Genomic DNA, 23,797 nt, shown 5'->3' on the forward strand with positions numbered 1-23,797 from the left:
TTCTTGCAACTACGTCACACAGAATTCTACATGATGAATTCAAATGAAAGAGCAGTAAACAGAAACAAAAACGTGAAATAAAAGAAAAAATCAAATATCCAGCAATAAGATCCTCTTGTAGACTGCACGAAGCCACTAAACCCGATAATATTATTCGGTTTTAGTGATCTTTTGAATCAACACCTAATCAGCCAAAGGTTAACAGATTACCTAGTAAACCTCAATGCCATCCTCCCATATCTCATTACCTTCATTCGTTTCGACAGAAAGTGTAATTTAATGTCTTTTAATTAATGGATGGTGACGGTGAAATGAAATCAGTATAATTTTATTCCGAGACAAGAAATGGGTGCAGCGTATTTCTGACTGCGATAAAATTAGTGTCTTGTAAAAATTCTCTAAATTAATTTTATATGTACAGTGTTTTGTAAATCTCAACTTTATATTAATAACATGCTTATGTGATCTGAGAAAATTCCATTAAAAACAGAATTACTACTTACTTAAGATTCTCTCTTGATATCATATGCATACAGATTCTACTGTAGAGTGTAGCGTGTGTTTAGTGTCAAACGGCACCAGAGATTCCCCCCCATCTCCGCGCAGTACACTTTTGTGGGTGTGAAACAGAACACTGTCAATGCCAGAGGTTTAAAGGTGTATGGATTTTGTATATGTGTAGTGTCGTGTACAGTTGTTCCTCTGATCATTTAGCCGCTGGGCCCCTAATGGTACTGTGGATCTGGTGAATTACCACAACATCCGTGTGGATGTTGATGTAATTCACCAGAATTATTAATCTACTCACCTAACATATAAATGAAAATTCCTCTATCATTAACACTGCCCTAACCTCAATATTCTCCAACTGTATTGACTAATTATACTGTAGTAAATATGCACAAGTTAATAATTAACTAAATGTTAATATAACTTGTATCAATGTAACTCTTATATTGAAACTAATATTTTGTATAATACTTTCTTCAACTAATGAATTCCCATTATTTTTATTTCACAGATACAGGACATGAGACATGAAACTTTTGAGCAGTCCACCCTTCAACCTGTGGGGAGGAGTAATCATTATGACTCTGCTTCTATATCCTGCCATCACCGACGACGATCAAGAAACTGCGGGCTGTCCTATGTGGGAGGACAGCCCCTGGTGTCCTTGTTATCAGTTCGAAGACGGCCTTTTCCTGGAATGCCCAGGCACAGGCATAGAACAAATACACACCACCATCTCACAAATAGCATCTCCCATCAAGTCGTTAGGCATCTATCATTTGGACACCAACATCACCGTTCTACCTTCCCATGTATTTGGGAATTCATCAATCTCTCATCTCTTAATGTCTTATACTCAACTGCAATCTCTAGAAGAACAATCACTATCTGGCTTAGAAGATTCCTTAGAGAGCCTATCTATAGTCAACAGCAAGCTACAAGAAATACCGCAAAAGGCTCTTAGCAACATGAGAATTTTGAGAACGTTAGACTTCGATTCAAACGAAATTGTTCAAGCCGACAGTTATGCTTTTTATGGTCTTCCTCTCACAACTCTTAACCTTCAAGGCAACAGAATATCCCTTATATCGGAATATGCTTTCGGAGGTTTAGAAAACACTTTAGAAGAGCTGATTTTAATAAACAATCGCTTAACGAGGTTTCCACTCAGCGCCTTGAGAAGGCTCAGAAAGCTTAAAACATTAAGACTTGTTAAAAACAGTATCGATGAAATTCTCGACGACGGGTTTACGAGATTTACAGAACTTCAGAGGTTGGATTTGAGTTCCAATAAGATTAAGGAACTGCATGATCGTAGCTTTATTACTATGCCGCGCTTGAGCGCTTTGTCTCTGTATATGAATAGACTCTCTACACTAGACGACAGAACATTCATTCATCTTCGAGAGTTAGAAACACTTGACCTGAGCCATAATAGTGTGATGACACTCAGCGGTAAAATATTAAGCCCACTTCATAAACTAAGGACCATTGACCTAAGCTACAATCACCTCCATTCCATAGATCACGGTGTCTTTCATAATCTCACATTATTACGCGAAGTGTTCCTTTCAAATAACAACATTCTGAAGGTCACGAACTTAACTTTCTACAACACCTCGCAGATTTCCGTTCTGTTCGTACCCAACAATGCCATTAGCCAGATTGAATGTGGCGCCTTCCACTCACTGCAACACCTTTATCAGCTTCAGTTATCTTTCAATCAGCTACGAGAGATTCACCCAGCCCTCTTTAAATACAACCGTGAGCTCCGTTTGCTATCAATGGATAACAACCTCATCACAGACATTCAGCCGGGCACATTCCAAGAACTTGTCGAACTAAGAGATCTTCGATTACAGAACAATCTATTAAAAAGGATAAAAACGGGCAGCTTTTATTCTCTTCCAAACCTTCAGGAATTGCATTTACAATTCAATCGCATAGAAGTAATAGAGGCAGAAGCGTTGGCTAGTTTAGCTAATCTACAACACCTTAACATCCAAGCAAACAAGCTGATAGAAGTAGGCGATATATTAAGCAGATATCCTTCCAGCCTCAGGTCTATGCAGCTGAACCACAATGAGATCGCCGATATGCACGGTCACAGTCTCAAGGGGCTGAACAAAATGGAGATTTTGTGGTTGGATAATAACAAAATGAAAAGATTAAAGAAGGAAATATTTATAGATTTAACAGAAGTGCAAAAACTCTACTTGGACCACAATTCCATATCCATAATTGAAGATGAAACATTTTCTAACATGAAGAGACTTGTTTATTTAAACCTTGAACATAACAACCTCAACCACTTGAATGAACAGATGTTCAAAGGAGCAAATAATTTGGAGGAACTTTATTTATCTCACAATCACATAATGGATATTGAGCCGCAAACGTTTGAGAAGCTTCAGAGTTTAAGGGTACTGCATTTATCACACAATCAGATCTACATTATACGGAAACACATGTTCGAAGGAGATATTCCTATTGAAGAATTGGTGCTATCAAATGTCATGATTGAAAGCATTGAAGAAAACTCGTTTGTTCACCTAACAACGCTTGTGACGCTAGACCTTAGCCAAAACCGGCTACGGCAAGTTCATGTTTCATCGCTAACATCGTTAAAGCAACTTAATCTCTCGGGGAATAACCTTACCGAAGCAGAAGATAATTTTCTTTCAGGATTATCCGTACTAACATCTTTAAATCTTGACAAAATCGGTCTGCTTGAAGTAACGGGGGGACTTTTTGAGTCGATGGTAGACTTAAGGGTGATCTACCTTCGAGAAAACAACATTAAAGAGCTGGATGCATCCCAGTTTTATAGCCTCACATTCTTGAAAGAACTTTATTTAGACGGGAACGACATCCAGAATGTCCCTTCGATTGTGCTCGAGAAAATGTCCAAACTAGAACTGCTGTCTCTCTCGGGAAATCAGATCAAAGTCATTCCAAACCTTGCCTTTATCGGCATTCGAAATTTAAGACACCTAAATCTCTCGAATAATGGTATTACAGTGATAGAGAAGAATGCTTTCGCTAATCTGACGAAGTTGACGAACTTATATCTATCTCGAAATCTTTTAATCGCTCTGCCGGCCGGAGTATTTGATGCCTTCGAGAATCTTGAGAAAATAAACATAGACGGTAACATGTTTTCTTACATCTCCAATTCCCTCCTCTTATCTCCTTTGCCTAGTCTACAATCGCTGTCAATAAATGACAATCCTGCTGTGAGAATACGGGAAGACATGACAGCGGCCGGAGGCTTTCCACTGCTCGAGAACCTCCGCTTCAACAACGGAAACGTCACTGTAATAGCCTCCCAAGATTTTATCGGCTTCCCTCGCCTCCTCCTCCTCTCCATGCGTCATCATCATATCGCTAAAGTGTCTCCCGGAGCTTTTAAACCCCTAACTCAGCTGGTTCTTCTTGATTTGGGCTACAATGAAATTGAAATTTTGCCCAAGGAAAGATTTTTTGGTCTCCGCCTACTCGAAACTTTAAATCTTACAAACAATCATCTTCTAGAATTTCCTGCTGTCGAAGAGGAACTTATTAAACTTGAATACCTTGACCTGTCCTTCAACCGGCTTTCAAAGATAGACGGCAACGTATTCAGTCACCTCTATAATCTTAAAACGCTTTCACTTCAGAGCAACAAAATTATGTGGGTGGCCCCAAACGCACTGGAGAATCTCGCTAATCTTGTGATGCTGGATTTAAGCAACAACCAAATCGTTCATTTGAGTAGCGCTGTTCTGGTTTCCGTCGAAATACGCCTCACGTCACTATACCTAACAGGTGTGTATTTTTGTTTTCTTTTGGCATTTTATACGAATTGTTTCAGCGTTATCGTTTTTAATACTTATAACTATGATTGGTGTACATTATTCGAGCTAAGTACTAGCAGTGTAGTCAAGATTTTGAATGAGAGGTGGAGGCGATTCAAAATCCATGTGACAGGAGAGGGACATGCACTGTTTTCAACCAGTTGCGGCAAATTTTACATAAAAGAATTTTTTTTAAATAATGAATATATATATATATATATATATTCATTATTTAATTATTTTATTATTATTTATTTTTGTAAATTTTTGCATTGTTACTTTAATTATCGCTAATGCCATTAAATAATTAAATATTGCGTGATCGCTGCATATTTATTGATATAATGAAATCTGTTATGCAGCTGAAATTATATGAGATATAACTGTAATACAAGCCATAGCTAAACTACAAATTGTGTTCATGTACTAGAATTGCTAATGTATCAATTACTTATGCGCAACTAAATGTATTTGTGAAAAATGGTAATAGGAATATTAAAACTAATCTTAACATATTGAACACTATAAATATTTAAAATTTTAATATTTAAATTTGTCGCCTGCTAATTACTGCCAGTATAAATTGATGGGCACTCAAAAGGGACCAACGCTCATCAATGTACCAGTGAAAGCGATTAGCCAAAACCTATCTGTTTCTATGATCCACATCCCACTTTGGACAGATTTTTATTAACAGTTATAGAAATTAAATGAAATGGGGAGGTAATTTAGTTGTAATCTAGAGATAATGGGGGTTTGATTTGGTTGTGAGCTGGAAATAGTGAACCGTTGGTTCGCCAGATAGTGGTATAACTAATTTAAATTATGAAATTAACCTAAAGACGTCCTTACCGTTGTGGCGCTAAATAAAGAAAGAACTTGTGCGTTTTTTTTTTTTTTTTTTGCGTTGTCTATCCGTTGTGTGTGTTTCGACGCCCTCTAACCGATTTTGTTTATGTTAGTATTATGTGAAATAATAAGGAATATAGGTACATACGTTTGTTGTATTTAGGATTTAAAAAAAAAAGGCATAAAGGGAAAGAAAATGAAATAAAAAGTGAAAAATTAAAAAAATTTAAAATAATAATCAAAATTAAAAAAATAAAAAGGAGTAAATTAAAATATAAAAAAATAAAAAGGAGTAAATTAAAATAAATATAAAATCAAGACTGAATCTAACCGCCTGCTCAGTAGACATCGCTAAAGGTCATTCGTCATAACAAGCAAGCGAAAAAGAATTATACTATTGCTATATGCATACAGTGGTTCCAGTGCTGTAAGACATATGTAGAGAACGCTTATGGTATACCCAATGTAGAGCACCTCAAATTCGAATTCCTGTTCCACAAGCAAAACTTCGTGTGGAAAAATTCGATTTGTATAAGCCTGTAAAATAAAACAATCCCAAATCCTTGAACTCGATGCTGAGTTTTAGCGTCATTAATGCGTTGAGAGAAAGAAATTGGGTCTTTATGTTACTCATGTCGAATAATGTGAACTTGAATTAAATTACAATTAAGTTATTTCACTTAATAAGTATCGCGTGAGTGTTTAACATGCTTAGCGTAATACTTTATGCATAACGAATTTCACTGAATGCCAATTCGTGATTTAATTAGCTTTATTCACGGATCACATTAATTCATCATCGAGGATTATTCTTAAAATAGATCTATTTCCCATCTTTCTGGTTTCCTAACTCAAACATTTCTACTTGTCTCTAACATAAGAAGCTTAGTATCATCCGCAGAACTGCGTGAAGTGCAATTCCACTGCTTTCGTCAATCCCGTCGAACCCAAATAAATCTTCGCTGGTGTTTTACTTATCCACTGAGGTTTTCGGATGTTATTTCATTTCCCAGCAACTTTACACCGCACCTCGGCGTCTTCTAATCTTATTGCTTTGAAGAAATGTAATGTTGTTCTAACACGTACTACAGCGTCACTTTTCAGTGGTGCTTTCGCCGAAACAGAAACACAAAAACGTTTTAGTAGACACATCTTGGGCACGTACTTTTCTTCCTAAAGAAACGAGGTTGGAATTTATAAATAATGAATTGGGCCTCGAGACCAATTTATTACTAGAAATTCTGAAGACAGCTTTAATATGAAGATAGCAATTACAGAACAAGCAAGGAATATTTAAAAAATAGGTAGAATGGCAGCTACTGTAGTTAAATATCACTGAGAGTGAGGTGCACTGAAGGAGGCGGCGGGGGAGAAAGAGGAGAGATAAAATCTGTTTGAAATGGATTGTTTGGTATAGTACAAAGCGGAATAGGATAGCCAATTTTCTTAGAAATTGTTTGACAGATGGGAAAAGTCTGCTTCCCTACATCATTTCTCCATTAGAATACTAATATTAACCTGTGCGCATCAGCGTTCAAATGCTGAATTTTCGAATTTGTTCTCTTCCACAAATAGGGATGCTCGATGTCACACTTATTGTTAGTTCATGACGATACAACAAACTGTGCAGCTTCAGCGGTATGATGACGATTGCGGCCTTACTTTAGTAATGAGCTAATTCACCATACAGGGAGAATAGTGGGTAAAATGGGATACTTAAACCTCAACTATTTTTTATCTGTATGGCGAGAGACTAGAAAATGTCAATCTTAATCAAAATTGCATCGTGAACTCTTCTTCTAGCACATTTTTAAAAACGCATGGACTTTCAGAATTTAATAGTGTATAAGAAATTTAATTTTTCTGAAATATGTGGGTAAAATGGGATAAAGGCGATACTTTCAATGAAAGGAAAAGATGCGATTGATCAATCAAACTTCCTTAAGTTGTAATAGTAAAAGAAGTTTATTAATAATAGATGCAGCATTGGATAGCATCTTCAATATTTCCACACCAACGCTTTTATGATTCTCCTATTTTAAGCATTTATTACATCTCTTGCCTCCTTTAATTTCCTTCATAGTACAAAACAAAAGGTCACGTTATTCTCTATCAGATTGACATCATTATTTACTTCCCGCATCCAAAACAAAAGGTCACATTATTCTCTATCAGATTGACATCATTATTTACTTCCCGCATCCAAAACATTCGTAGACCTTCACATAACTGGCTACGCCCCTTTTTTTGTGGTTACTTTTAGTAGTGATCCGTTTTACCCAAACCTCAACGCTATTACGTTCTGTTGCTCAAGATTATTACATAAATGTATCGCGTTTATGTTAAATTCTTCTACCCATCTCCTAAATGGCACTTGATCGAATACTTTACATACGTTAAAAATGAAAGGTTCCCGTCTGAGTCGTCAGTACTTATATCAGATACCGATGGGATGAAGTACGTATTCTGTATGATTAAATTAGATTCCGAATTTTGAAGTCGTCGTGTTTATACATGCAAATATGTCGTTAGCGTAGAACTAAATTTGTCATTTAATTCTAAGATCTGTAACATCTCCACTAAGAAAACGACGATGTGCTTCGTATTATTCGAGTATCCCATTATATCTGAAATTCCCATACTTATGATAAATATGGGATAAATAATTAATTAGTAACTTATTGCATGTTACAGTGGTCAAGGAAGAGAGTTTGGTAAAGTTCAAAGCGGAATTCGACCGTCGCTTTTTGGTGATGGCGAAGGTGCGAATGATGAATATTTATTTTTTTCGCTGCTTTTGACAGCTTCAGAAAACGTTCCCTTCCTTGTAACAGTCGACCAGTTCAGCCTTTATACTCCAGAATAGCCACATACAACGAGTGGACAAAAAAAGAAATATCTGACGTGAAAATGATAGTTTTTGTAATGGCTACACAAATATGACAAATATGTAACGGCTATACGAATATATGACGTCTTTATAAACATGCAGTGATGATTTCTTTGTTTCTTGCGGTACTGTAAAATAAAGATGACAAAGGCTAATGTTAATTTAGAGGTGATAATAAAGAAAATGAGAAACAGATCTGAATTCCAAAGAAGAAAAAGTTTTGGTGTACGTATAGCAGGGACATCGGTGAATAAAACTGCTGATTGCTTCATGTATTTAGAGCAACTGTATCGAAAGTGATGGCAGTATTCACCAAGTATTGAAAACAAAATGTGATAGAGCGAATTGTGGCAGAAAATCAGAGCTGACTGAAAGTAACCTCCGGACACGAAAAAGGATTGTAGCCCGAAAACATAAAACTATTACCTCAAAAAATAACTGCAGAACTTAATATGTGAATCTCAAAAATTCAGTTTCTAGCAAAACATTTCGGCGAGAACTTTACAAGGTTGAAATTACGGGCAAGTGCGTCTGTTGCCAAGCTACTTGACAGCAGTTCTAGAAAGAAGATGCAGTGGTGTAAGAATCACAGAAACTGGACAATCTATGATTAAAATCGTAATATTTTCAGACGAATCATTATTCACACTTTTTTCCAACATAAGTAAAGTTTATATTTGACGAATGCCAAAGGAAGCGCATCGTCCTGATTGTCTTCTGTGAAAAATGGTTGGGACCTAAAAAGTACCAAAATCTTGGTATTTTTTAGGTCCTGCTATCACTCTGAACGGGCCAATTACTGCCACTGATTACCTTGATATTCTGACTGAGCAGGTTCAATCCCATTGTGAAAACATTGTTTCCAACAAACGATACCATGTTTCAAGGTAATGAGGCTCTAGTACATACAACCATACTTGTCCAATCTTGGTTTGAGAAGCATGAAACCGAGGCTAAGCATCTCCTATTTCTAATCACCAAACGTTATTGAGCAACTGTAGGCATATTTGGAGAGGAGAGTGAGGCGCAGATTTCATCCATCTTCATCACTCAAGGAGTGTGAAGGTTCCTCCACGAAGAATGATCCAGTATTCCTCTTAATACAGTTCACAAGATTTATTTGAATCTATTCCACGTACACTACAAGCTGTTTTAAAAATAACGGGTGGCCCAACATCATATTCGTGTATTAGCCCAACATCATATTAGTGACATTTCCCTAGGAGCCATTTCGAAAATTTTTCATTTTTATTTCGGTGTTTCTATTATTCTGTCCATCTCCTTCAGGTATAGAAGAATTTACAAGACAGAGACAAAAATATAATCTTATTTTGTGGCATTACGTGCATTTTAACACCAGGCGTAAGTAACTCAGTACTTTTTTAATGATCAGTCGGCTACGGTCATATTTTTTTTTTTTTTTTTTTTTTTTGGTAGTTGTTGGCGCATCAGCTTCTGTGGCCATAATGCACCTTCCAAGGGATTTTTTTTTGCAGTACTTTAATCCAAGCTCGAGGCGGGATTCGAACCCGCGACCTTTGGGTTGACAGGCACTTTACCCACCTGGCTAGCCCGGTCGGCAGCTACGGTCATATATTGGCCATTATATTTATAGCTAGGTGTCCAGAAAACAATCCCATTCCAGTAATTAGCGAGGCAGTGTGACAGCCTTTTGCGCAAATAAATAATTCAAAAATTTTAAAAATGGCTCCTAGAAAAATATCATAAACTTGGGGGGGGGTATTTAGCTAAGCTATGCATTAATTCCTTTAATAATATAGTTGCATAAGGGAAACTGAGTTTCCAATATGCAACCATATACGTTTTTTTTTTTCTTTTTACTAACAGTGAATGATCGATAAATGTGACCAACAATCTTGATAATGTGAAAGCAATGGACAAATCTAAATGGAAGCCGTAAAACATCGATTTTATTTCAATTTGCCTGTCGGTCTTATTTCGCATCCAACTACTTACATCCTACGGCACAGTTGGTGTACTTCATCTTTTAATTTGGATTTCCTTGTGATTTTTCTTTCTCTATTGTGCTGTAATGCGATGCTCCATCAAACTTTTAAAGAGAAAGGATCTGCGAATTCATGCAATGCCTCAAGTCTCATGCGTACAGTTCCACGTTAACAAACGACCCTCAGACTAAAAGAAAAAAAAAAACTCAAAAGTAATAATTCGAATTTTTTTAAAATTTTAAATTTGGGTAGAAAGGGATTTAAAGGAAATGACCGCTCGGTTTCATTGTTACTTATGATTGGTTATAAACAGCAGAATTAGGAAATTCTGCTGTTTATAACCATCTTAATAAGAATTAATTAAGGCAACGTTATCTTGCTAATTCTGTGAGTGATTCTCAAATTTAGAATTTTATCTACTTTGTTGCAGAATGGGGGGTGGAGTGGATTCGTATTGATTTTTACAGAATAAAGTTACGCTACAGTTCCTTGATCTTTGTTTAGGATGGAAGATATGAATGCCAGAACAGGACTCAAGACGACAAATATTTGATAACCACTTATTTTGGCTGCCAGATTTTATTATATCTATAAGACAGTCGGCAGTTTCTACCAATGGGACAACTTACATCGAATATGGCAAATTCATGCAAAGTGAGGATTTGTAAGATTTAATTTTTAGTGGCAAAGGATAACAATTAAAGTTTCAGACTACACAAGAGTACGGCCCAGGCTTAAAGATGGTTCATGGTACATGAGCTCTCAAGCTGGGAATGCAGCACTTAATTGAGAAAAATGTCAAAGTACCGTTATTACAATTACAACATTATTACAGTCAAATTACTCTAAAATTAACATAGGCAATCGCTTATATCTTAACGGAATATTTGATTATAACGAAAACCGAAATTATAAGTCACTGGTGTGCAGCCAAGTCAACACGAATGCCAGGTAGGGTTCTTACAGTACATGGACGCGAAGCACATAAAATACAATGTGGCCATCAGCAACAGACATTGAGATTCATGACCCTCTCTCAATAGTACATATCTGTAGAAATTTAACAAAGCCCTCGTGGGGCATTGTGCAGCACAGAAACCGATTTGTCATATGAAGCTTATTATTCTTATCACACGTACATATGAATTTTCTGTCTAGGTGGTACGTAGACAGAGAATGCGTGAATGCATCTGCTAAGGATTGTAAACAATCTGTTGCACGAGTTATATGGATTCTCTTACAACCCGCCTATGTGTATAAAAATGTGTATGTGTAAAGAAAAATCAGCACTGGGTTGCTTCCTCCAACTTAGTGATTTCGGAAAGAAAGCCCTCCGAAAACTGTTAAGAAAATAAAATAAATAGGAAGTGAAGAGACTACCCCGCAAAAAGCAATAAATAAAGAATTAAGAGTAGGGTAAATAGTAGGAAAGAAGCTGGAATAGGTTAGGGAAGTAGATAGCGAATACGATCCATTTGAACTCTTGGAGATGACCAGAAACTTCCGCACATGTGGCAACTTTCATATGCTGTAGTACAGGTTCCGCTAAGCAATCGCACGGAAGAACAACAGAGGATGGGGATTGAGAGTACTGCATGCTACTCCGTAGCAGGTATTACGGCTGGTATCTATCAAATGTAGTGTAATGTCAATAAGTTTTCTGTTTACACTCTGGGAGAGAACATATAGTCAGAAGAGTTTACAAGATTGAGAATGCATTTGAGTTTATGAACCAACATAAGCTCAAATGCATGTACAACAGAACTCCCACTCCGATTATTCTGCTACGTGTAGTTATATTTAGCACACAGTACCCTACATCCCTCCTTGGAAGGTTTCTCCGCAAGCCTTCACTCGGAATTCTCAGGTATCAGACATGCTGATGATCGCTGTTTGCTCAATAATTAAACACAAAAGAGTGATATTCAAGATGGAAACATTTGTGGTAGTTCTTCTGGAAGACATTATAGCATTGAGTAGTCTGCTGGAAAATAATCGTGTCTGGTCTTCTGTAATCGGAATCAGAGTATGGGAATGAATTTATTTGCATAACTCTGTGATTTGAAATAGCTTTTTTTCTCCTTTGCACAAAAAGTAGAGAAATTAACTGGAGAAATTGAAACTAAATTAACAGAAAAATCTGGAGAAACTGCAGCATGCTCTTTCGTGATCACAAAAAACCTTCTTCGTAATACTGTGGCGGTTTTACTGCTTGTCACTCGCTTGGTAAGGTTCGGATACAAATTCTGTCAGTAACTGAAGTAATTTCTTCAATCGGGACCATAGGATAGTTAACTGCTCTCAGACCAAGGGTGTAGGTTCCTCCGTGAATCATTCGGTTTTTTTTTTTTAGCGCACACAACTTTAAAATAGGAGAGTGAACAACACACAAACAAAGACAGTTTACATACAAATATCATACTGCGTGTTCTGATTTTCCAGAGCAAGCAAATGGATTGAATTTCACTTTCCGTTATCTCATTCAATCTGCTGTGTGCATAAAGAGAAGGGGCGGTCTGAAAAATGAATGGTAAAAAATTCTATAGTTATCACTCAACAAAATATTTACTAAATTGTCTTAGAAAATGCTTGAAAAACGTTTAGCGTAATAACATATTTTCTAGCTACATTCACAGGCTGCTGGAGCAAACTGGCAGAAAGAAAGCTTTGGAAATTATGTTTTAGGCGTAGTGGATGGTTCTATCAATGACAACGTGACATTATATGGATTCTATTTATAATTGGAACTATTTTGTCTGTATTTGTATATAAATGTTTTAAATAATTTTCTCGTTTAGGCCGGTTACATTTGATTTTGACTCAGGGCACGTATACCTAACCATGCGGTATTTTAATTAACAAAGTTTATTTCTGCCTTTCAATTTAAATAAACGCATATACCCTCAGTAAACGCCAATCACGAGTTTTCTTTGCATGGTTTTGGGAATGGACTCTTCGATAAACTTAATCTTCTGTGCTGGTTTGGGGGTTTTCGGTTAAGCCTAAACTATCTCTCGCTGCGTAATTAGTGCGCCACTCACTGTTCGATTAGAAACTTTTCACAAAGTATATATTTTATTTTCGGATATTTTACATGAAATTAAATTAACGATATTCAAAATTCCTATATAGCTAGTGCTATTTCACTTTATTGAATTTATAAGAAGATGGAAGGACCATTCTGTTCTGTCATGTGATTTTTGTGGACAGCATGAATTTAAACTGCCCACTTAATGCAATGTTGCTGTCGGTTACAGCATTATTAATTTTGTCCTCACAACGATCTGCCCTGATATTGCAGTTTTTAAAATAAATGACATCGCCAAAAAGGTCAATATGCCATTTATTTAAAAGATGAAACTGTGTTATGACAGTCTCTTTAAGGCCTTATTAGCAATAAAGATCATTATCAGATATTAAGTGGTTTCTTTTAAAAACGAAGGTTAACCTTCTGGGGATACCATTCCATACAAACATGGCAAATCTACTCCGAAAGCTCAAAGTTGTTTAACTGTCTGGGTTATGCATTCTGTCAGCCGAATGTTAAGAATCAAAGGACAACACACTGTTTCGAGTTCCTTATTGCTAATTATCAATCACGCATTATTTTTTCTCACAAACAGCAAATGCAAAGTTCGAAACGATGGAAAATCAGCACTCACAGAAACTAAAAAGTTGGCATAAACATTTTGTGTTGTCCCGGAAATTCATTATCAACAATGGGCTTTTCATCCAGTTATTAACATTACCAACGAACAGGAACAGAAAAGGATACCAACAAATTTGCCAGCAAATAACATTCTTACAGTTACAACAAGAAAAAGACCTTTGTTTCTAGGTCAAACAAACAGCAAATATAGCCGGTGCGAAGAACAATGAAATAACCGTTGGAAGAAAGCATCCGTCATATCATTCCTTTATTATTTCGTGCTCACCCAGGAAGGGAACGAACATGCTCAAACGTCACGCTTAGCCAGTTGGAAAACTAGTCCAACACTTTAAAGACAGAGGGGCCGCAATAAAATCAAAGGAATCAAAACGGCACCGCTAAATAGCAATCGGAGAAGGCACCGCTGTACGAAGCGAAACGTTCTGTTTTCTGTTCCGTTCAAAACTTGACGAGTACATGTACCTACACCGCAAACAACGAAAATGGAGGGAGACTGATTTCATTTGCCTAATGGAAATCTAGTCGAGGAATAATTGTACTTGATAAAATCACTAGCATCATAAAGTACAAACAGTTTGGTAATGGTAGAAACGACAAAAAATGGAGGGGAGTAATCGTGCGCTATAAAAATACTCAAAGAAAAAAAGAGAGTGTTAAGCTGCTAAAATTTCGAAGCAGCTTGTGCTGTTGTTGTTATTATTATTTGGTTTTTAGGAGCATTAGCAACTAAAGCCATATTGCTCCGGGGATATGCGGTGGTCATTCCCTGACCTTTCCGCCTCCTCTGTATTTGGTGGCTCACGGGCTCGAACCCCGGTCTAATCAAGTAGCATGTGCTACGCACTGCTGCTCCTGCCCACCTGGCCAGCAGCTTGTGTAACCTCTAATAATCACAGGACCGTTCCTACGTTTATATAACGCCTGTGTATAAATTTAAAAATACGCCCTTTTATAACAAAAAGTTCATTATTATTAAAGTAAATTTTTCTGCCCCCTTGGCTGGCCACAACATCAAATTACCAACTAGAAGCTAAAAATTGTTTCTGGACCGGAATATTGGCCTCTGATATAGCTGAATACAGTAGTAACACTGATCATAACGTTATATAGATCAGTAAAGGATGATCAGTAACATTATTCAATGTTACTGATCACCCTTTCACCATTTTAAAACATTAAAACCCGGAAACAATTCAATCCCATGAGAAATGGAAATGATAGCCTGGAAAAGTTATCTCCAAACAAATTTCTGGACGCTTTCAATAACCAAAAAATTGACCAGAAAAGATATTATGATGATTCTATCTGAAGAAATCAAAAAAAGCCATACTATCTGAACCAATTAGGAATAATTATTTTCCGATCCTCGTCTAAAACAGTATAATTCGACAACCAAATTTTTATCAATTTAAAAGTTAATGATCCAAAAACAATTAACGCCCATCTATTAAAGAGATGATTTTCTACATCCTGTCCGAAACCGAAAGAGGACAGTATAGCGCGTAGCACATTCTACTTTATATAATATATACTTAAATAAACTCAAATTTAGATCTCGTTTAATTTTCAACTTCAGTTTATTCTAATAACTGTAATAAGTACAGTATATATAAAATATTCCTTGTTAGCCAGATGCATCTACAAATAGTTATATAATTTCATCCGATTTATATTCACTCCAGTCGAGCCTACATGCACTCCATGTGTAACAAAATGTATCTGTGGCATCAGACACCTCAGATTGTAAATGACACATGCTTCTGGTACACAGCCGTCTCTGGATGGCTGCTATGTGTACATAAATAATAATTTGATATTAGGGTTCATTTATCAGTGACAAGGCAAGTTGAAACATTCACATAAAAAGAAACATTCACTACTTTTAAAAGTTAGATTTTGAAGGCAAGTATTCTTAATAACGGAAACTGCTGTTATCAAAGCAATTAAAAATAATAATCTACACATATGAGTTCTTCAGATGATATGGTAATTAATAGTAATGTCTTCAACACTATTATTAATGTACCTTACCTTACCGACTTTATTTGTTTCTTCCAAGATGAACACCAAAATCCTCGCGGATAACTCAGTGGTTATAATCAGTTATAATCACCGTTCTCCCACAGCGGGAGAAAAAGGCCCAATTTCGAATCCTATGAATGACGATGAGAATTTTTTTTTTTTTTTTTTTTGAACACTTTTCGCAAAGTGACTTGAGTTAGTCGTTTCGGGAGAAGGTTAATTTTTTTTTTTTTTTTTTTTGTACAGTAAATAACAAATCAACAATGTGCAGACTCCTCACAACCTTAGTCCCTTTGGTCTTTATCTCACACCAAATCTCACCACCTGATGAACGGTATAAGCCTTTGCTACTAGCATAAACATGATATGAATGATTCGCTTGTTGAAGATATTTCATTTCTCAACAGCCAAATATGCATGTTCGCAAGGAGATACAAGGAAGGTGTATTGGGCCAATGGTAAAGCACATTAAAAAACTTTACTTTACACTTACGCCCAAAATCAATTAATGCAGCAGTGCCCCAAATCCCACCCTCGATTCAAAATGGACTTCTCTAAATGAGATGAGAGTAATAAATCCAAACAATGATTGCCTCCGTACAACGTGCTCAACTACTAACCTCATGTATAAAATCTCGAGGATTAGCAGCAGTAATGATTTGAACAGCTGTTACTTAGCCGTTAAGCCATTTTTCTAATTCTTCTTACTTCATTATCTCTCCAGCCCTTGACAGTGGTCAAGGTTGTTATCAACTTCAAAGAATGTTTTACGTAAGTTTTTGCTAGAAAATGCGTGCTACTTTAATCCTTCTCTTTAGGCATTTTCTTAAATTTTATACAATCAGTGATCACTGAATTGGGATCATCCCATCCATAATAGACTACGCCGCATAGTTCGAGTATCAAAAGCCGAACAGCTTCGTACGTTAGAGCAGTGGTAATCTACATCTGGTCGTGCAAGACAGAGTGATAAAGTAGCATCTATGGGATGTAGTAACATATATCATGAAGTTTCAAAAGGGGAATGATTATGGAAGATCGTGAGTTGAGTGTTTACATATCGGAAACGGCACGCCTTGTCAGTTGCTCACGGCCCACTGTGGTTAAGGTGTACAAATAATGGTGTCGAACGAGTCAAACCACCTTCAGCTGACAGAACTGTAAAGGATTACGCAAAGTGGCTGTTCGTGGTGAGCAGCGCGTTGTACGGGCTCAACGGCAGATCACTGTGCGACAGTTGACATTACAATATAATATGGGGAAATGTTACAGAAATGTCCAAAGATGATGCGTCGCACACTTAGACTTATGGCGGTTCCACAAAAGAGACACCCTCCCTTCACCGCTGATCATCGTCGACGGCGAATGCTGTGGGGTCAACAAGCTAGTTGGATAAATTCAAATACCTGGTTCAACACGACGACGGACGTCTTCGTGTATGGCGCAAGCAACACGAGTCTCTGGACGCATCGTGCATGGTGCCGAATATCCAAGCAGTTGGCTGTGGTTGCTTTATCTGGAGCATGTTTTGCTGCAAGAACTAGGATCCCTGGTGCGTATGGATCAGCGTTTCACTGTTGACGTCCATCAGCAGCTCTTAGGAGACCATATGCACCCTGCCTTATTGCATTTTTTTCCTGGACAGAAACGGGATATTCCAAGACTATAATGCGCCATGTCATCGGGCCTACAATGAGTACGATTCGAGGAACACAGCGAAGATAACACCCATCTTGATTGGCCTCAAATCCACTTGACACCGACAAGCCTGCAGACAGCATGGTTGAAGGGCCGTTCAGACATCTAGTGATTATCAATGTATGAACAAATAGCGGCTGTTATCGGTGCGAATGGTGGCCCAACCTGGTATTAATTAGTTAGGTGGTCACAATTCAGTAACCGCTGAGTTTATATTTACGTAATACTGTATAGTTTCTAATGCGTATAGTTTATAATGCTCACAAAAAATCAAGACGGTATCCTATATCAAACTGCTATATTATTATGTAAAAGAGAAAAAACCTTTCAAAAAATAAGGATTAATAAAAATATATTTTTGAAAATAAGAAACTGTTACAAAAATAGTGGAAGATACGCATCGAAATCTTTTGTACATTTTACAGGAAAGAATTTCAAGTTTTATCATGTACCATACTAAACAGAAAACAAGTCTTCCAATAAATTAATAAATTTTTCAGTGGAACTTCGAAGAAACGAAAAGGCGCATGGCACGGTTGCATCAACAACTGAAGCCACTAAATTTCGATGAAATATTCTAATGCACATTGTTACATATACAACAAACCCTCGATTTAACGGACACTGATATAACGGTCCGGACAAATAATAATACAAAAACTCGACCATATTATTTTTTTTTAGGTTATACAAAACTTCAGCGTTATTATTAATTAAAAATTGATAATTACCTATTTCCATTATTGTTTTGATAATTACCTTCTTTTATTTTTATAATAAAATTCAGGAAGTAGTTTTTTATTCTTTCTGAAAACGTGTTCAAATAGCTGTTTAACCAGATTACAGATAACAGCAGGCGGTGATTTGTGAGCTGAACGTGACTCGGGACACTAAACTGCAGGTCTATCGACTCGCTTTGTTTCGGTCTCAGTCTGCCTCAAGCTATCGTGCGATCAGCTTGTATGCAGAGTGTTTCTCTGATTTCTGAATTGTGACTTAATTTATTAAATAATTTTGCAATCCTTACAATTTAAAATGGCATCAAGTGATAGAGGAGTTAAAAGAAAGCGTGTGAACTTAAATGTGGCACAGAAATTAGAGCTAATTGAGAAATTAGAACAAGGCGTCACAATAGCACGTGTTTGTGAAATTTACGGCGTAAAAAAACTGTTTCTGATATCCGTAAATCAAAGGCAAAATTGCAACATAATTTTATATTGTACAGTACTGTATATTGTATTAAAACTTTTTTTTTTACATTAAGAACAATAAAAAATTCTTCCCCCCTCAGATTACATTCGATTTAACGGACACCCCTTCTTCCCTATTAGTCCGTTAAATCGACGGTTTATTGTATTCAAAATAGCATTATACGGAAATGCGCAATGGCGAAAAATATTTAATTGCAATACCAAAAGAAATCTTACTAAATCTGCAGACTGCAGTACTATCTCTTCACTTTACACGCCAATGATAATTATAAAATAATGCTATGAATCGCATAGTTTATCCGTTTTTCAGTATAGGAACAGCACTGCTTAAAAACTCCTTGAACTCTGTTAACGATGGACGCAGACACTAAATATTTGGTCTGTTCAAAGCGGATTGTCTGTTTAACCTATAAAAATAATACAGAGATGGCAATATATGAAGATTTTCCGGGAAGGGTTCTCCTAAAAGAAGAAAAGCAGATTTTATTATTATTATTACTGGGTTTTACAGAGAAAGAGAGATTTGTAATATTATATTTTATTTTTACTGGACCTGTAGTATATTACATTTACTATTTTTATTATTGTAAAGGGAATAAAATATTTCTAATCCAATATCAGATGCAGCCTTCATTGTGTTCTCGCATCATTCCATCATTCCGAGAGCCATAAATTCGAAGAGTCATCATCGAATGACGTAAGAACAATTCCTGCAATTCTGATGGAACATTTGGCACACGGGAGATCTTTTTTGGTTAGTTCTGCATTGTGCGACCGAAGAACAAAAGATGTTCAGATTCGAAGCTGCTGATGATCCCTCCTTGCCCGGTTCCGTCATAATAGTGACGTTGAACGCTTTCTTCAGTAGCATTCACAAGGAATGAATTTATTCCGTGTGAATGCTATTGAAGTTTTGAGGTTACACAGTCCATAACGAGAAGGAGCTATTCATAAGTTTTGTATCGTTTTGTTAAAAGAATTTACCGAGTTTTGAGTAAAAGGGAGTCGGTTCCTATTGCACAACAACGCTAGGCAGCATTCTGCAGTGATTCTCAAGCAGTTTTGACATATCGTGAAGTTGTGGAGCTAAACCATTTTTCTTTATTCCCCTAATTATCTCGCCTTGGACTACTTCTTGTGAATGGAGATTTGACTGTTTCGAGAGCATTAAAGGAAACCTGACAAAAGAATTGGTGACGATTACTCATATGCGTTTAAAAAATATTTCAAAAAGCTCTATAGTCGATCTTATAAGTGTCCAGCTGTTAATAAATATTATAATAATTTAAAATTTTGTTGCATTTTAATCTGATAACCCTACATAATACATTAACAGCATAGAGGGTTATCAAATTGTACAATATTAATATTATATATATATTTTTATTGGTTTCTAGAAGCATTAGTGATTTTAGCCATATTGCTCCGTTGTGTATCATGTCTGTACAAGTATATGTTCAAGGGGCGATATGAATATTGTACAAGCGAAAAAACCAGGAATAACTCATAAAGAAAACCCTACCAGTCCGACTGAGACTTGTAGATGCGATTGAAGAGACTTTTAGAAATTGCTCCAGGCATCCACAGTACTCCAAACCAAACCTCTCCAAACGAGTGAAAAGTGGCGAAACCATTTTATTATCACATGGGTTAGTATAAGCGAAGCGATGGTCATAAACTTGGAATTTCTTCAGGAAAAAAGAAGTATTCGATTAACACAAGTTTAAGACTTTTAAATATTAAATAAAAGGTCCTGCTGCTTTATAACCTTTTCCTCAAAAAAATGTTGAGGAAACCATTCTTCGATGGCTGTTCTGATGAAATGAAACTTTTAACTCTTTTTACCACGGACAAAAAACGTGATAACCACGTAATGACAAATCTGCTTTGTATGCAGGAGTGTTGTGTTCCTTCCAGCATCTTTTGAATAAGGCCTAAATACGGTTACTAACGCGTTATCAACCGTATTTAGGAAAGTCGGATGATTCTTTCTGTCAGCGGTGCCTTTCGCTTGCATTTGATGGCGGAGCTGGTGGTTCAAAACATTAGCATACCGTTCCGAGTTAATACTGGCATCGGGTTCTTTGAAGTCTAGCAGCGAAGGACGGCGGTGGTCGAAGAATACGGCTATCATAGCTTTTCCTACAGAAATCTGGGATCGACATATTTTACTTTTTCAGACTTGGGATTCGTCCACTACTTTCTTATCTGCTCTGACAGCGGTTTATATGAGCAGCAACTTTCAAAGCAAACTTTAAAAAACTGATCAAAGCACGCCGATCTGTTTTGAGTGCACCGTATACATATGTAATGTTATAAGAAAAACTACATACCTAATCGTAACACAGTGCAAGAGTAGTTCACAGTGCATGGGGTCACATTCGCCGACATTAAAGAAAACTTGCGTCAGACGTATTTTAACTGGACAGTCATCGTAAATACGACTATTCGAGTAAACGATTATTCACTCATAATTCGCGTTGTATGAATTTAAACGCAACACACATAAATTGATATACAGTGAACAATCCTCGCTGTGCGTTAATTTATAACAAAGGATGGAAAACCTCTGGGCAGCTTCGCGTACCACAGTCCTAGCATTTTCTACGTTTATTGTATATATTGTACTATATTTTACTTAATTCTTGTATACATTTCACTCTACTGTATGCTTGCTATTCAAATTTGTACTTACTTCACTTACTTCTTTATCTACCTTACTAGCATATACTGCCGTACCGGGATGAAGTTGTATACTTCAAATAGAGTAAATAAATAAATAATTCAATTTGTGGGATCGCCCTGAAGTTCCTAGGTGGAGTGGTGTGTGTGTCACTCTGAATACGATCGTGTACCCTACATCTTTAACACCAGTCCTTGTCACAGACGCACAGGGACTCCTATTAACTTCGCTGTTATATGGCTGCCGTTATTCAGTAACCATATCTGTTGACAAGCATATACAACCTTGTCAACGTTATAAGAACACCATGAGATTTAAAAAAAAACAAAAAAAAAAAAAACACCAGTTTTAATGAATAACTTAATAAGGTGAAGGTCTGAGTTTGCCCCCAACAGTAGGATCAATCCGTTATGGAACATTTTTAACCAGTTGCTTGTAGTAGGGATTTTTATGTCCATTTGTTTTTTCAGTGAAGTTCAGCTGCAGAAAGAGGGCGCTTTTGGTCATATCTTGTTCCTGCGTTCTAGTTTATCCCTATAAGTTTCGATGGGACTCAGGTCTGGGTTCTCGGTCGGCCAGGCGAGTTGTCCAACTTCGTTTCCTCGAACCAACATTTTACATTGTTGAGGCAGTGTAAAAAAAAAAAAAAAAAAAAAAAATTGGTTCGAGGAAAATGAAGGGAAGGTTTTTGTATGGTAGTGCGTAACAGCCAACATCAGACCATAATCAATTTGACATTGAATTATTCAGTTTGTTTACTATAGGTAAAAAATTAAATTGTTACACTTCGTGAATGTGCCTTAGGATATGCAGTTCACTTTTTCATTCTTGTTTTATTAATTGACTATACTTCCACCATCTTAGAAAGTACTCATATAAACATCTTAATATGTTAAGCGATTAATAAATAATTATCCCCGGTATCAGTACCAATAATAATTTCTGCCTATCCACTAACCTTTTTTTTTTTTATATTTTTTAGGAAATGTTTTCCATTGCGACTGCCGAATGCTCAATCTTTGGGAATGGTTGCAAGAACACACTCGACTGCTGAGCCAAGACATATCCCCCTTACTGTGTTTGAAACCGGAGAAGTTGCGAGATCATTCCATCCTCACACTGCATCCTGTCGATATCTGCCCTGCACCGTTGCTATCTGACCTCGAGGTTCAGCGTTTAGACCACGACCATCTTACCGTTGGTTGGGAAGTACAGAACGGTACCTTAATTGGAGGCTTCACTGTCACATATCACATGACTGCAGCACGAGCTCCTGTCTCTACTGGAACTCTAGAAGCCTCCCAGAGGCGGTTTGAAGTACAGAATCTGGAGCCGGAGACTTGGTATACGGTTTGTGTCATGGCAACAGGCAAATACTTGAAGATCTTTAATAAACCTACACCCTACGTTACTGAACCGGACAGACGTCAGAATGACGTCAGTACGAACAACAGAAAGTGCCTACAAATACGAACTCTTGCAAAGACTGACAAGACAAAATTGACTCTTTCAACTTTAGGTATTATATTGGGGAGCAGTGTGAGTGCGGCTTTAGTACTGACATTATCGATACTTCTCACAGCTCTTAAGTTCCGTAGACGGCGGAGACCGGTGAAGAATGATGTTCCACAGGAATATATTTCTTACAGACATTTTTCCATACAGTCTTCGGAAGGTGTATATTCGTGATGTTAAATAAGAAAGATCATTGGTAAATATGAGGTTTATTTTTGGTGACACAAAATACTGCCCTCAAACAAAAAACAAAAAAAAAACAAAAAACAAAAAAAAAAAGAAAACCCTAAGCGGATATACATCACATTGTTCCTGAGGTGCATCCTATGGATGCCGGGCAAAGCACATCTCATCGTGGTCAGATTCCTCTTACAATCCTGGTGTCCATAAAGAGACTGCGAAAGATGCTGTGTTTCATTTACGGAAGCAACTTTGTGTTACGCAAGGTCACTGGATGTGTTAGCAAAGTGTGTTGTACCTGATTAGGACACATGATGAGACTATATTATGGAATAGTGTGTTTCACTACCTCGTACAGCCACGAGTTAACTCAGTTTGTAGTAGGAAAGTGGTACTAGTTAAAGATTCATGCATCGAACAGACTGCTGAAACTTCGAGAGAAGACAAAAGGTGAGCACAAATTTTATGATTAAAGTTATATTCAATAACCAACTCCTGAGGTTTGAAGACAGAATTCTATTGATGTATTTAAAAAATTACAACATTACTTTATTTGAGTATTATGCAGGGTTATGGAAAATTTATTATAAAATTTCTCAATTTACTGTTCTGTTCCATTTTAACCAGATTATATTCGCAATAATTTCTTATTTAAACATCTAATATACTCAATTTAGGGAGGGGGGGCGTTTATATGTTAACACTGTCATAATTATGGCCAAAGGTTTGCTTGCCTCTATTGCTGCGTAAAATGAACCAGCTAACA

At 36.7% G+C, this 23,797-nt stretch overlaps 1 protein-coding gene across 1 annotated transcript in view; it reads left to right on the forward strand.

The window, feature by feature from the left end:
- LOC150088299 (uncharacterized) overlaps window positions 1-23,067 on the forward strand; it is a 344,867-nt gene extending 321,800 nt beyond the window's left edge. Inside the window, exons 4-5 of the mRNA XM_090369452.1 lie at window positions 1,022-4,317; window positions 22,319-23,067. Coding sequence (XP_090225578.1) covers window positions 1,038-4,317; window positions 22,319-23,025 — 3,987 coding nt within the window. The 5' untranslated portion in view covers window positions 1,022-1,037 and the 3' untranslated portion in view covers window positions 23,026-23,067. The remainder of the gene's footprint in view (window positions 1-1,021; window positions 4,318-22,318) is intronic.
- Window positions 23,068-23,797: the final 730 nt, after the last annotated feature.

Source organism: Mastigoproctus giganteus, chromosome 3 (assembly GCF_048544385.1).
Source record: "Mastigoproctus giganteus isolate SK-2022 chromosome 3, ASM4854438v1, whole genome shotgun sequence".
In the NCBI taxonomy this organism is placed as follows: Eukaryota; Metazoa; Arthropoda; class Arachnida; order Uropygi; family Thelyphonidae; genus Mastigoproctus; species Mastigoproctus giganteus.